Source organism: Pinus tabuliformis, chromosome 7 (genome assembly GCF_031772625.1).
Source record: "Pinus tabuliformis cultivar Carrire ecotype Pingquan chromosome 7, CPIR1, whole genome shotgun sequence".
Taxonomy (NCBI): Eukaryota; Viridiplantae; Streptophyta; class Pinopsida; order Pinales; family Pinaceae; genus Pinus; species Pinus tabuliformis.
This window is the reverse complement of record NC_142293.1, coordinates 1,109,990,710-1,110,006,978: the sequence shown is the minus strand read 5'-3', so window position 1 is coordinate 1,110,006,978 and position 16,269 is coordinate 1,109,990,710. Positions and strand designations below refer to the sequence as shown.

General features: G+C 36.0%; 1 protein-coding gene across 2 annotated transcripts in view; it reads left to right on the top strand.

Moving 5' to 3' along the window:
* Positions 1 to 15,226, top strand: part of LOC149251423 (uncharacterized) — a 287,945-nt gene extending 272,719 nt beyond the window's left edge. Inside the window, exons 7-9 of one of the 2 annotated variants that reach the window (XR_016266884.1) lie at positions 13,134 to 13,239; positions 14,402 to 14,486; positions 14,654 to 15,226. Coding sequence is in view for 1 of the 2 variants with exons in the window: in XM_089459434.1 (XP_089315560.1) it covers positions 13,134 to 13,239; positions 14,654 to 14,683 (136 nt within the window). In the remaining variant the exon portion in view is untranslated. The remainder of the gene's footprint in view (positions 1 to 13,133; positions 13,240 to 14,401; positions 14,487 to 14,653) is intronic. The other variant, XM_089459434.1, reaches the window with a different exon arrangement.
* The last annotated feature ends 1,043 nt before the right edge of the window (positions 15,227 to 16,269 follow it).

The following is a 16,269-nucleotide window of genomic DNA, read 5'->3' as shown; positions in this document are numbered from 1 at the left end:
AAGCCCCCTGTCTCTAATCACATCATAACCTGCAAACCGACCAGTGCCAGTGGAAAACTCTGCAAAGGAATCCTCCACCTTAGCAAGCAATGCACTATCCTGATAAATCCGCTGAAGCGCCTCTTTCCTCCCCTGTGAGATTTCACCATCCATGTGAGGAGGGAATCTGCGGGAAGGTCCACCATTCAGCCACTCATGGCTGTAGTATTTGGGGTTCAATGAGTGAGCCAAACAATGTAAAGGTGTACAATTCTTGTCCCATCTGCGGACAAGAATATCATGTATGGTATCGCAGTAGGCCTCTGGTGATGTCTCATACGGGGGGCACTCACTCTGTAGAATAATGCTCCTCACAGACTCAATCATGGAATCCCATCCCTCATAAACCTCTCCTAGGATGGGTTTGTCTGTATCTGCAACTCGAAGCAAAGAGATGATAGGGTCCATGATCTGAATAATTAGATCTACCCTCTCCCACCAAGCATCATCTAGTACCGTGTCCTTCACTCTTTTAGAGGCTGCCTGATCTGTCTTTCTCCAAAAAGACCAAAACTCAGAAATAACCATGGACCCAAGAGCAGTCTTGACCTCCCTCAACCTCTTCAACATCATGAATGAAGATGCAAACCGTGTATCAGCAATCTTCAACAATGATAGATTGCTGTACTCCTTGTAGATAGTGAGGGCATTTGTATGATTTTGCACAAAGTTACGGATATGTCTTGCATCCTCAATAATGCTTCCAATCCAAAGCACATCAGAAGCAATGGATTTCAGTGCTAAGTTCAATGAATGGACAATGCAAGGTGTCCAAAACACTTGTGGATATTTAGCTTCCACAATCATGCCAGCCGCCTTGCAAACAGGTGCATTATCTGTAATGATTTGCACACAAGAATCAACACCTACCTCTTCAATAACCCTAATAAATAACTCACCCATAAATTGTGCATCCTTGTATTCGCCAAGTGTATCCACTGCTTTCAGGAAAACTGGACCATTCAAGGAAGACACCATGAAGTTGATGATTGGGTGTCGTGCTGGATCTGTCCATCCATCAGAAACAATGCTAACCCCAGATGTTGGCCATGATGCCTTAATAGGCTCGAGCATTTTTTGCACCTCTTTTTTTGCCTTCGTCAACAATGTGGTTCTCAACTTCTCTGACCCAGGAGGCACATACCCTGCTGGAGCCCCTTGAGTTAGAGCTCGGCACATCTCAACAAATAAAGGTGAACGTGCAACATTAAATGATATGAAGTTTTGATAGAAAAAGAAGGCAATGGTGAGATCAAGCTCGTCCCGTCTCTCTTTTTGGAAAATCCTGTCCATTGGACCAAGTGATCTTCTTTTTAATGCTTGTCCCCCAGTAGAAGTAGAACTCTCAAATGGAAATTTGGAGGTGGCTTTCCTCAAAAATGGAAGGGGGTCTTCATTCTTGCCCTTGGGTGCTTTTGATTTTGAAGCCAGTGCCACATGTTCCATACCAACATGGGCCTCCTTTACCAATTCTTTTCTCTTTGGTTTAGGAATATCTTTACAAGCTCCAATCCCCTTACCAGGTATAGCCAACAAATGTGCTCTCACACGGTGATATGTGCTTGTGAAAGAAATGTTACAAAAGCTGCATTTCCATTGCACATTGCCTCCTCCCTTTCCCTTGCTGTTTGACCCATCCTCTCTTGCGACATATTTCCACAATGGATATTTTTCATTGTCTTTAACTCCTCTTCCCTCAAGATTACTTGCAGCAGACTCTGATGATATTGGGGGAGGAAGAGCATCTCTACCCATGACATTCTTGCCCTTCCTTGCTGCCCCTGCCGTTGATTGAGCCATGTTACCTCAACCTGTAAAAAAAATGAACAAACAGTCAAACTGCTGTAAAAATTTTAAAATGAAAACAGCAAAACTTCTACACTGCCAGGACAGGCCAAGGTCTGACTCATGTGCAATAGGGTAGTGATGAGTTACTAATGAAATTTCCCTGTGCCAAGTGTGCCAAATAATTAGAAAATTTTCAGTACTTTCTAAGCTGTACTGGAGCACTTTGAAACAAACAGTGAAAATTATAATAAGGTTATGCCACTGTCATATTAGATTTATGCACATTGCAGATGTGAGGGGTTTTTATGTTGATTTAAGTTTGATTTTCTCACTGTTATGAAACTAATAGGACAGCTGTAGCAAAATGATGAAATAGGAAACATTAGGAGATCAAACCCTGGAGGCTCAACCACTAGAAGTCTAGAACCCACTTGCACGAGAACCTAACTTCAATGCTTCTGCAAACCCACAAGGGATCAGCTCAAGAAACAAACATTTGCTAAAGCCTGACAGTGACTGATATGAAAGAAAAGGAAGAAGATAAAGCAAAACAGTCATTGCCAGAGAGCTTTTGCACAACTCCCAGTCTCAGAGTCATTGATGTATATCAGTATTAGCTTCCAATTTGGAAACAGTGGTCTTGTTGGTCTATACAGAAGCAGGGAGTGGCTTATTTGGGTAAGGTAAGTCAAGGTAAGGTTGTTTTATTAATTATTGTAATTGTCTTGAGTCTTGACTCTTGACCAATTCATGCAAATAGAAGATTAGTTTAGCATTTTAAGATATATCAAGGTAAGTTTTATTTTCATACTTTAGTTTAGCAACCTTTTATGGTATTTATTGTAGATAGGTCTGCTGTTCTATTATTAACACTTTGGGAAGTGTTGTATTCTTGCATTAATCCTTGTTGCAGGTAAAGGTAAGTATTGTTTAAGGGTTCCGGTTTACTTATTTTTCTTTCGGGAATTGGGATTCGTGCAATATTCTCTATCTTGCAGGTACCATTGTCACAAGAACATCTTCAGCACTTTCTTATTACAGGCTTGATTGCCGCCTGAAGTAAACCTACAACACTGTTTGACAAGCCAGACAAGGTCTGACATCAAGACTGATCAATAAACAATTCTTTCATTGAAGGCAAGGCTAAAAGGCCTCTCAAGGTTCATACTTCAGTGTCTCTGGCAGAAATTGAGTGTGAAAACATCAAGATAATCAGGCAGAGCAGTCCATCATTTGTGACCGACTCATATATAAGAGTCTTATATATCAAACCACAGATGTGCGAGCCACTATGTAATGAGAGCGAGAGCCTCAATGTAATGACATTCTATGTCCAGAGCTAACTACAGTAGACAGTTTTACTTGTATAATATTGCTGGGAATATCATTTTAGGGTGGGCCGGTGGCTAATCACAATGCAATCTCTTTAAACCATGGGTGGCTCTTACATCTGCCAGCTTCTATATTAGGAACGAGTCACGAGTCACGACATATAATGGCATGAGATTGATGAACACTTTCTTGTGAGTTCGAGATAAACATGAGGCAAGGTATATTTCTAGAATGCCGGAACTAACCAGTTTTCAGAACTACCCACGTTTTCAGCAAACTAACCTTGGTCCGCCGCTGTTACTCGCTCCAAATCGTTGTTAGTCGCTCCAGATACAGCCTGTTACTCGCTCGGTCGCTCCAAATTGCAAATGCGGTCAAATGCGAATGAAAACAGCGAACTTAAACCCCTAAAAACGAATCCGAAACCAAAAATCGTTCCAAAAATCGTGACACGTTCCAAATTTTTCTGACACGCTCATGACACAACGTACCCGGATATGACACGACGAGTCATGGAAATATGACACGTGTCAGGACAGAATCGTGTCCGATTCGTCCGATTCGGGATTCGTCCAGGGGTTAGGACGAATCCGGTTTCATAGCTAATAGGACATGACTCTTCATGAAGAGACACTTGCGTGGTATATAAGCAAGCCTCTCGTTCTCGTTGTAAATTATCATTCTTATTCTTATTCTTATTCATATATTTAATATAATATTTGTATCCTCATGGATATCTTTGTATTCCAAGTCTTTTGGAAGAATTAATCTGTAGAAGGAACTTTGTTCGCTTCATTTGGTATCAAATCAGTTCGGTCCTCTAGGTTGTTTAACCGGTGCACAAAGCTCGTTCTCCGATCCAGGTCCTTGGCTATCGAAATTCATCAACCTTGTTGCCGTACAACTGAAGCATTTTGTTCAGAATTTGGGAGTTTCTCCTTTTCTCTGTTTTTCTAGGCCTTTGGCCATAAAAAAAATTAACCCCCCCATAAAATATAAGTAAATAAAAAAAAAAAAGAAGAAGAAAAAAAAAGAGTAAAAGAAAAAACAAAACGAATACAAAATTTCATACCAAAGTATATTTAAAATTTTTTACGTGGAGAAGCCCGTGGTTTTAAAAACAACCCATGGTAATTGCCCATGGTATTTTAAAACATAAACAAAAAACAAAAGGAATACGTTTTACTTTTTACGTGGAGAACATTTTAATGATGGTTTTAAAAAGAACCTGTGGTAGTTGCCCATGGTATTTTAAAAACTTAAAAGTTAAAAAAAAAACAAAAAAACAAAAGGAATATGTTTTACTTTTTGCGTGGAGAACATTTTAACGGAGGTTTTTAAAAACAACCCATGGTAATAGCCCATGGTATTTTAACATCGTGACCGTGTCATATGAAAAGACGTGACCTTTATATTTATTAAGTGGGGTGACATTAAAAAGTTATCAAGGGACTAATTAAGTATATAAAAAAGGGGACCGTTTATTATAAAAAAAGAAGAAGTGAAACTATTATTATTATAAGATAATAAAGTTATTTTGAAAGGGGTCTTAATATAAAGAAATACATACATATATAGAGGGCAACAATATAAAGGAGTATTTTTTTTAATAAAAGGGTATTCAAGTTTTAACAATCTACATTAAAGGAGAATATTTGAAAAATATATATAGAAGAAATAAGTGATATTTTATAATAAAAATAGCTCCAGTTGACATATTGTTTACGTAAAAACATTAAGGAAAAAATGGAGACTAGTAATAAAAGGTTTCCTGAAACCTATAGTACATTTGTTTACACACTATTTAAAATCAAAGGATCACTCACAGGAAGAGACATCATAATCTCTATCAGTCCTACTGAAGAAAATAATTATGTTAGTCATAAATGTGCTAACCAATTGGTGATTCCTGAATCAAATATGATTGAAAAAAATGGTTCTGGGATATGTGATAAACAATACGACATAAGCAATCTACACCTAAATACTGGAGATTATACTTTTACCTCACAATTCACCGTGAAAACCTTATGTTTTAACGATAGTGACATTGTTTTGGGTTTACCTTGGATGGAAACTCTAGGTTCCTTTATTCTAAATACAAAGAAGAAGTTTTTAACATTTTCTTACAAGAAGAAGAAAATAACGCTCCAAGATGTTACACTAAAACCTAATTCAGTAACACCAAAAGATATCTCAGATATTTCAAAAGTAATGTCTCAAGAAAGTAAAAAGGTATTACAAAATATGCAAATAGAAATTGACAAAATCAATGTTGACAAAAATGAAGAAGTTTCTTGATTTAAAAACCATAGCAAAAAATTACTGTCGCAAATTAAGAAACTTAAGAAGGATAAGAAGTCATTAGAAAACAAGGTACAACAACTTATCGAGAAAGAAGCATCAAATGTAGGAATTCAAGTTGATGACAAAACAACAAATACCGATCGAGTGAATATGACAACTCAAGAAGACAAGTCAGTTAAAGAAACGACACACTTAGATGTTGCAGTTCAGCCAATGAACATCCCTAGTGAATGTTTCACAACCAACTCAACAACATCTTCGCCAGAAGAAAATCTAAAAATTGGCACAGGCCCAATAAGGGAAAGTAAAGTTCCTTATCGGCATCCAAATCATGAGAATAGACAACTCAACCAAGCTACTTATCGGAACCATTCAGACCAAAAAAAACAAACTGATGTTCCATATAATAGTGATGTACCCTCAATCCAGTCTTATGCTAACAAGTCGTTACAAAATTCTAGTGATCAAAATACTATACAGAAGATTAATCTCGGATGATCTGATCCCTTCTTAGTGCGACAATTTTGTTTTTCACTAAGAAGATCATATCAACTTGTATTGACGAGGATGACTATTCCGAGAGAGAAAGATGTTTGTAGCCGAAAAAGAGATCAAGTCTTTTTTCATCGACAAACTTTGAGGACAAAGCTCTTTGAAGAAGGAGGCAATGTAACGAATAAAATATATATAAATAATGTAAAATAATATAAATGATAATAATCATAAATAATAATTAGTTAAGATAGTAATTAGGTTGAAGAGGCATGTCTAATAGGACATGACTCTTCATGAAGAGACACTTGCGTGGTATATAAGCAAGCCTCTCGTTCTCGTTGTAAATTATCATTCATTCATTCTTATTCATTTTATTTAATATAATATTTATATCCTAAATGGATATCTTGGCATTCCAAGTTTTCTGGAGTAATTAATTTTTAGAAGGAACTTTGTTCGCTTCATGAAGTCCATGATGCATTAGCCATCATGAGGTAATTTGAAGATCCTTGTTTTGGGTACCATGAAGAACAATGAAGACACCTTCATGTGAAGAACAAGGTTGTCATTGATGAAAAGACATGGAGACTAAAGTGAAGGGATAACTAAAGATTGATAGGGCTCCTTGAAGAAGACATTGGGAGTCATGAGTTACTACCAAACATATCTTGACGAAGTATTGCAGTGGGTTGGAGCCTAAAAAAAATAAGGTTGGTGCCTTGGAGGATAGGGTTGGAGCCCTAGAGAATTGGTGTCCTCAAGAAACCAGGTCGAAGCCTGTACGAGAGAAGAGTTGGTGCCCTGGAGGTTGGAGCCTCTAAATGCAAGGTTGGTGCCTTGAGAAGATAGGGTCGGTGCCCTAGAAATCGGAGCCTCACAAAAGACAAGTTGGTTCTTGGTAAATACAGGTTGGAGCCGGGTGATTGAAGATTGGTGTCTTAATCTAGGGTTGGAGCCCTACACAAACATTGTACTTGATTTATCGAGATTAATAAAAGTATTTATTCTTATTGTTCATTTTGTGTTCTAATTATAAGTGATCTAACTGGTAAAAGTAACAATTGAAATGGAATATTGATTCACCCTCCCCCTCCCAGTATTTCCAACAGGTCAAATATTTGCTGCATTGAATTTTGTATATCCAAGATGTTTTATATATATGTTTTATAAAGTGTGGCAACCATGAGAGGGTTGGAGCCACAACGACCATGGTGGCACTGTTGCATGGTCATAGTAGAGGTGTAGCAAGGTTGCGAAGGAACGAACAACGTGCGATGGCTTGGTGGAGGTAGTGTGGCAGTGCGGGGAACACGGAAGTGGGCCGAGCCCAGCGTTAGGTGGTGCATCGTGGAACCATATTGGGCTGACGCCCTCTTCCGTGTATCAAATGGTTATTCCCCACTAATAAATTTATTAAAGAAATATAAATTGTATTTAATAATAAACTTATATATTATGCGGCTACCTTAATCTATGGTAAATGTATTTTAAAGTAGAAATTTATTGTATTAACATTTAAAGTTAATTTATTCAGACCTTAAAAGAGAAAGATAATATTAAAATTAGAGTTCTTTCATTTATGATGTTTTCTATGAAGGGACATAAATTCCTTTTAGTAAAATTATCTAGGACATTATTTCAACTATTTACTTTACTATTAAAGCATTTGTGTGAAGGTATTTTAGTAATTATAATTTTAAAACGTAAGACAATTGTTAACATCAAAAGTATAGTTGTAATATAGAGGTGCTATTTGTCAATTTATTAGTTTTAAAGGTATTTGTATATACTATATCATTATGTTCAACATACCATGAGAATAATTGATTTGAATGAAGAATTATTCTTGTTCAATTCATTAGTTTTTATATAGTTTTCTAATAATATGTTATAACATAATTATACATATCCTAGCTTATATATATATATATATATATATTCACTTTTACACCCTACTTTCATCAATTTTCAAAAGGCACTAATGACTTTTGGTAATTAGACCTTTGGGCAAAATAAAATTATAAAAGGTCAATAACCCCTTCACAACCATAATGAAGATTAGAAAATGTTAGGCAAATTATGAAGTAATACTATGGTCTATGAAAAGTTAAAACCCATGCATTTTACTAAGAACTATTATGCATCTGGATAGAACACCATGCATTAGGACAAGGAGGTAACAATACCAGCCTCCTTGACCTCAGTACCAGTAAGACCTACCTAGTAGGTAAGAATAGCAAAAACACTATACCCATATGAGAGCTTGAATTTATGAAAATTATATTTATTAAAGCTAAATCGTACCTCAGATTTTAATAATTTTATTGTATCCAGGAAAAGTTACGATGGTAAGGACATACCAATGATGACGACGTGATTGGGTGGCATCACCATCACTGACACCACCACCGTCGTCATCACCATCGCCATCACCACCATCATCAACGACAATCGCTTTAGCACCGGAGTTAACTGTTATAATGCACTCATTGGAAGCCATATTGGAAACATTAAAAGGGCCACTAATAGATAAGCATAAAGAAGAGCAACCTCAACTTGAAGAAATAAATCCAACGAACCTAAAGGTTTTGAGTATAGACAATCAAAGGAAGATATTTCTAGGGAGCAGCAAAAAATTAAACTCCCATAATTTTCAGGAGGACGAGCTGGAGAACGTACTAAACCATGGTTAGAAGGAATGAACAAATGTTTTGTGCTAAGAGAGTACTCTTCTACTTCCAAAACGAAAATTGTTGTATTCAGTTAAAGGACAGCCCTTGATTTGGTGGGGGAATTTGGAAAAACAACTACACCTTACAATGGATAATGTTCCTTGGGAGTTGTTCGAGGAAAGATTCTGCGCCAAGTACATACCTCCATATTTTCAAGAGCAGCAAACTGGGGCCTTTCATACGCTAGTCCAAGGTGACAAAACAATGGAAGAATATGAGATAAGGTTTATGGAGCTTCTGAAGCAGAGCAGTTGCCGGAGAGGAATTCAAAGTGATCTTTTAGAGTGAGGGGCAGGGATAGTTCTGGTTGGAGATTTCTCCTGATCCGAGAATACTCAGTAGAGAAGGCAAAGAGAGATCCAACAGAGGTAAAGCCAGAGAGGTTGACGCAGGGCCACGTAGAGGCAACGCAGAAGCCCAGAGGGAATCCGTAAATTTGCTGGAGAGATTGATTTATGGAGCCGGAAGTTGGGGTGTGAGACTGGGAGGGCAGAAGTCGAAATCCTAGAGGCAAATCGATCAACTGGGAGTAGTGACGCAAACCCCAATGGCTGTGACACAGGGCCTACGCAGTGATTGCGTGGAGACTGCGCAGAGGCAGCCAAGGGCTATCCATTCAGTGGTTGGATCAGCCAGGATTTCCAATGATAGTGTGAGGTAATCTCACTGATCTCTATGTCAATATTATTATCTGTACTGGATAGCCATGAAGGCATCCAGAGATTGTATTCAGAAAAACTACTGCATAATAATAAAACCCTCAACTGCTGCATCGGTTTTTCCAGGGACGTTTGTCCAAAAATAACTGTGTAGACGTGTTGTGTATTTCTTTCTTGCAAAGTTTCTTGTTTCCGCATTTTATTTAAATGGTGAAGACTGCAGTGTATTAGTTTCGGTGTTTATTGTAGGAAACAGTAAATAATTTTGTTTAGTAATTAACAAATAGAAGAAACCTAATCAGTTGCTATAGTAGAAATTTGGGCATCCAAATTTTCACAAGTAGGACTATCGACTGAAACTTTGACAGAAGATTCCTCAATGATACACTCTCCTTTTCCTACTCCATACGCAACAACATATTCTTCAATTGGATTTTGCTTTCCTTCTTTTAGCAGTTCCTCAAAATGTATTCTCCAATTTCCTTCTCTTACTTGTGGCCTTCACTAAAACTTACATTTGTTAGTCCTGGTCTAGTGCATGACACATGAAGTAGAGAATTATATATGTCACTCCTTAATCAGAGAGGATCTAATCTATACAAGGAATATTCTCAACCATCCTCTTATTCTAGGGAGATTTCATCTAGGCTCCCTCTTAACTTAGGGAGTTCTACTTCTTCTTTACGACATCGGAGAATCTTTCATGGCTTCCATCCTTCTTATCAGAGTTATTCATATATCATGCTTTACTTTACGATCATCTTCACCAACTTGAAGATGATGTACCTGCACAACTTAGATAGCAAGTACAACCAAAATTATAGAAGCATGAAGTTAGCCATATCAAAAACTTATAATAGTGGAAGCATTAGACTTTACAAACATAATCAACAAGAGACTATACTTCAACTTATTGCCCAGGTTCATCAAGATATCAAACTCATTATATCTAGGGTTTCAATATTCTTTCAATGACAAGTTTCTTTATATAGAAAACCCTAGAAACAAATCAAATCAATGAATCTAACAACTTTCAGAATTCATATGTTAGACTCCTCACTAAGACTTCATACATGAGCTTCAACAATGAAAACCAATCACAGCTTAATCAACATCACGACTAGCATTGTTATACGGAATTTATACCTACGGACAAGTACATCTTCCCTAAGTGGGTAGTTACACTTGGAACAACAGAAGGAAAGTGGTTTAACCTTTTCCTACAATAGATAGATGAAATGAAGGAACCTACTTGTGATCTTTCGCTTCCTTTGATCTCCTTTGAATTGATCCCGTCACTCCTGCTCGAACTGAATTTGCTCAATTGGTGCCTACCAACAGAAACAGAAGACGACAACAATCAAAGCATATGATCTATCTACTATAAAGTTTTGACTTTGGTCTTGGGGTCTTGGATTTCTCATTTGAACTGATTCAATAAGAAGAGAAGAGATTCTTTCTATGTTTTCCCCTTAGATGGGTTTTTCCCTGGCTTGGAGCCTATATTTTGTGTCCACTGTCTTTTATGATCTTCATGGTTTATGTTCTTGATAATTGTTTGATGAAAAGAATCTAACAAAATAGCACAAAGAAGATAACATAAGTTCACAAGCTTTTATCAAGGATGAGGAGAATTTGTTTTAATAACTGCTCTAGTAGATTCTCCAACAAAGACTTCATCACACTCTCTGTGGGAAACAATTCAAATGAAGAAGGGGGACTCAAATGCCCAATAGTGGAGGTACTTTCAATTTTCTCTAAACAAATTTAGTTCTTCCCTTGCACTCAATTCTATAGCAAGTCAAGGTTTCCATTTTGTTTTTGCTTCTTTTTTTTTTAAATTCTCTATCTTTACTTTGACTTGCTTATTCCAAGTTAGGGTTTAAATTTTTAAATATTAATATTAACTTGGGTTATGAAGGAAATCAATGCAAATTTGGATTTTATTGATTATGTCATGGGAGATTTCTGAATCTGAAACTATTTCTTTTGAGGAAGCGATTTTATTTTATCAAGGCACTGATCATTTTCTCTTTATTTTCTAAATAATGACAACACGTGGATGCTAACCTCTCTGATTTCATTGTACCTTCAAGATATTTTAAATGACTCAAATGTTGGTTTGGTTCATGACACGTGTAACAAATTGAAATCTGGGTTATTTAAATCTGTTTAAGCTCTACATTTATAATGGTGTTGGTATTGATTCCGTGCTTAAATTAATCTGAGCATAATTAGTTATCCTCTATATTTAATGAATTAATAGAATGGACATGCACCAACTCTTTGGCACTATTTCTTACTTTAGCACCAATCGTAATACAAGGCTTGACGTGATGTAATAATCAAGGCAGATTTTTCATTCTAATGGTGCATTGAACTTTAACAACATCTACAGCAACTATTTCTTTGAGAAAATCAGCACCATAAAATTCACAAGTGGGATCATTGAATGAACATAATTTTCTTTGAATGTCTTGATTTTGATATTGTCCATGGTGCATTGTTTATCGGATATTAACAACAGATTTAAATTTGTGAAATAGTTCTTGCTAAATTATTTATTGTATCACAGTTTTATGGTGTTATGCTGAATTATCATCTATGTAATGGCATATGTTCAAGATTTGATTTTCCCTTGCTGCAATAGAACATTTACAAGCACCCTAATTGATCAAATTTTTCATACTGTGTACATGGACTATATAATTTCTTGGTTATCATGAGAATTTCGAAATTATTTTTCAATTCAAGCATCCTCTTGATCACCATTGTATGTAATAGAATCCGTTTTGAAATTTTCAATCGAGTCATCACTTGGTTTGAGGAGTTTCCATGTCAATAAGACTTAAGACCACCACCTTCTAAGTGAGTTAGTTGAATCAACCACACTAATCCTAGGCCACTTTCCTATATCAAGGCTTAAGATTAGTTCAGGAATTCCCACTAGGCTAGGGTAGTTCTTTCCCTTAGCCTCAAGTGTGAGGAAAAGCTAATGAGGTGACAGTGGGTCACTTGCCTATTGTTTCCTTAGGCTTTCTCCCCTGGGTGAGGTTAGGACTTTTCCTCTAGGGATAACCTGAGTGATAACACCACCTAACCACGATGTACTCATCCATTAGAATTCAGGTTTCCCTAGATCCCATAAAGAAGTTGCCTAAGGGACATATTTACAAAAAGTGATGAGACATGATTCTGCAGTATAATTCATGAGTTTTTCACACAAAATTATTTTATAATATAACAACAAATCAGAACTTAATAACTATGCCAGGTCCTTGAGTCTGTTTGCACAAATGAGTTGCATATACTGGGATCACTTTCATAAATCATCCTACATGAACAAAATTTCCAATTTATTTTGATTATATTGCTTCATCTTTGGTCTAAAACAATATGCTATTCTTTGGCATATGGTTTAATGATTAATCTTTATGAAAATTATAAATGATAATAAGGAAGAGCACCCATTAGCCATTCATGTTGTGGAGTTGAGATGAAGCACAGTACAACGACCCAGAGGATGCTCTCAAACTTCCATGCTTTCTTTATCATAAACTAAACATGTCAACCAGCAAAGAAGAGAAAATAGAGGTATCCACATAATCAAAACATAGTCAAGGCAAAACACAATAAAATTGGGATTTGGCATATGGCATAAATTGCATATGAGTGTAGCAGCTTCCATTGATTGCCTATTTATCTTATATTTAATGACATGAATTTTCATTCAAACTTCTCAATAGAGAAAACTCAACCCGTCACCTGGATTTTTCTGCAGGCTCCCTGTAAAGACATTGCAGTTGGAGCAAATGGCAGTAACAGGAGTGGCAGAAGAGCCAGCAGTAGTTGCTGGTTGGATGAGATTGGTCTTTGCAACGTTGGAGGTTTGCTAATTCTTTTGTTTCTTGTAAATTGTGTCAACTGAAATTAAGTACTTGGTGGCTTCTTTGCATGCTAGCTGATATGAATTGATGGAATTTAAAGGTAGTTGAAACTAGTTTTACCTTTGTATAATCAGAATCAGATATATGAATTTTGAACAAAAAATGCAAGGTGTTAGAGTATATACAAGTCAGTCATATCACTTTGTCTACTTTGCTAAATTTATGAAGCCAATTGAATGTTCAGCCTTATCCTGCATCCTCTGCAAAGCAAACTTGGCATCTTAGAAGATTCCATTATGCATCAAACAGCCGGGTGTCATGTCTTTGGTTGTGGCTTTTCAGGTTTAAGTTTTATTTCGATTATTTCATCGCCCAAAATACCCTACACTCTAAATAGATGAGGCAGTGGCTCTATATTTTCTTGATTTGTTGTGAGCAGTTTGAATGCATGCTTCAATGGGTTTGTTCGAAGGGCGAAATATTCAGGGCAAATGTTTGCATCGACGTTCTAAGGGTGGGTGAACTCATAAAAGGTGAAAAGATGTGGAGGCTGCATATATATATGCCCATGTGTTTGCATGAAAAAAATCTAGTTTGGTTAGGGTTGACCAAAGTACTCTAATTGAAATTTTTATTAGCATACTAGTAAATTGTGAAGGACCGAAGTTCTGTTGAATTTTATCTGTGATTAATTTTTCCTTAGTTCTCTATGTTTCTTGTAAACTCTTATCTTTTCATATCTCCTTCTGATATTTTCTTTGAAATTAATTTTGTTATCTATGAAAACGAATTTTATCCTGTTTGTCCAGTGCTTACATTCCACATTTTATGTTTGATTTTCAGCTTTTATTTTGAAGATTGATACACTAGAAAATAATGTCTATAAATATCTAGTGCAGTACGTGGTAAATGATGGATAGAAAGTGCTTAGCATTTTGTCTCATTTTGATAGTTTCATAAATTATACTATTATGACTAGTATGTCTGATCTAGTTTCATTTGCTGCGTGATATTGTAAACACACTACTATTATAGAAGTGTTTGTTAGAATATGTTGGTAAAACAACCCAAGAATATATTTTGCTTGTACTTATGTCTGGCTTCAGCCTCCTTGAAATCAATAATTTTTTCCTTAAGACTCAGTTATTTATTTATTGTGCAGGTGGTCAGTCCACATTGGCCAGGGGTTTAAAATTATGGCTTGGGTAGCATGGTGGTATAATTGTGAATGTGTGCTTATGACTAATGTGCGATGTTGTTTCATTTGCTTCCCACTATTGTAAATACACTATATTATAGGAGTGTTTGTTAGAATGTCGGTAAAAAAACCAAAGATTGTATTTTGTTTCTTCTGGATTCAGCCTCCAAGTCAAACAATTTTTTTTTAAGATTCATCTATTTACTTATTGTGCAGGTGGTCAGTCCACAATGGCCGAGGGTTTAAGATATGGGTTGTGTAGCAGGGTGGTATAATTGTGAATATGTGCAGAACCCAACAATTAATATCTTATAATCAAACAGGTGGAAAGTATTTTCCCTTCGGCAATATTGATGATTTTATTCTAAAAATATCTTTCCTGTATATGGAAGATTTCCAAGTTAAGAAACTCTTATTATTTTTTTGAACAAAACAATTAAAATTCTGACCTCTCTATTGATTGGCTTCTTAAATCGAAAGGTGCTTGACTTCTTGTAAACGTGACCTTTTAGTTTTCAACTCATGTTACGTACAATATGACCTATTTATTAAAATAGGAGATCCACATGCATTACCTATTATTGCTGAACCAGGCCTTCAATCCTCACTACAAAACGTCATCTTTTTAATATTTGGATTCCATAGCATTTATCACCGTATTATACTGGACCATAATCCGAATTCATTGCATGGGGTCAAACACTAGTCGTGTTATAATATCTCTGGATGAGATAATGATGTATTTGAAATGATGATAATAAAAAATGGAGCAAGTGCAATTTTTAATAATGTATTTGAAATGATGATAATAAAGAAAACGGAACAAGTGCATTTTTCTACAACTGCATTTAAATGTCTTTACATTTTATAAACTTTCCTTGCTTCTATCTATAGATGCATGTTTGCAGTTCCTGTAGTAAGCACAGTTTCTCTCTTACCTTGCATCCTTTGACATAAAGTAGCAACATTGGTATTCACAACATATTTGACAATTACCGTCATAGGTTCATGAGTTGCACGTTGCATGATGCAACCTTTTCTGTAGAAACAATAAATGTCAGTGGTTGATATTCTCTTTCTCGTTTTGTTGAATTTGCTCTTGGAGATGAATAATTATCCATAGATGAAGAAAATAATCCTTGAAAAGTACTAAATGAATAGTATCAGAATTCCCTCTTGTCTTAGAATTAACAGTTGAAAGATGGCAAAGATGTAAATAATTGTTTTGAACGTAAGGTCCTGAAGGTTTTGGATAGTAGAGGAAGCGACAGTTACTATAAATTGTAATCGATATCCAACCATATTTATTCTCTGCCCCTTTGATTGTCACCTTCAGATTTTGCAGCAAATACATTTTATATTCACATAAACAGTGATGTTGATTTAAATCAGTTATCTGTAAATACAACCAAGTATATTGTACTGACATGGAATTGCGAGATCGTAGAGACATTATGATTAGAAATTCTCTAAGAAAACTTAAATGCAGCAAAATGTTAACGTTGGAAAACCAAAGATTGAGTTAGTATTTGAGATATTTTTGCTTCATGCATTGTTTTTTAGAGCCCTCCTAGTCTGCGTTGTGTGCTTGGCTTTGCTAGATGCATATCATTTTTACGTATCATCATTTAAAGTCTACTCCTTGCTTGGCAAAATGTTAACATTGAAAAAGCAAAGATTGAATTTTTATTTGAGAGATTTTTGCTTCATGCACTTTTTTTTGGAGGGGGATGGGTGTTGGAGCCCTCATAGTGTGCTTGGCTGTTGCTAGGTGCATGTCATTTTCACGTATCATCATTTCAAGTCTACTAATTGCTTGGCATTATAAAACA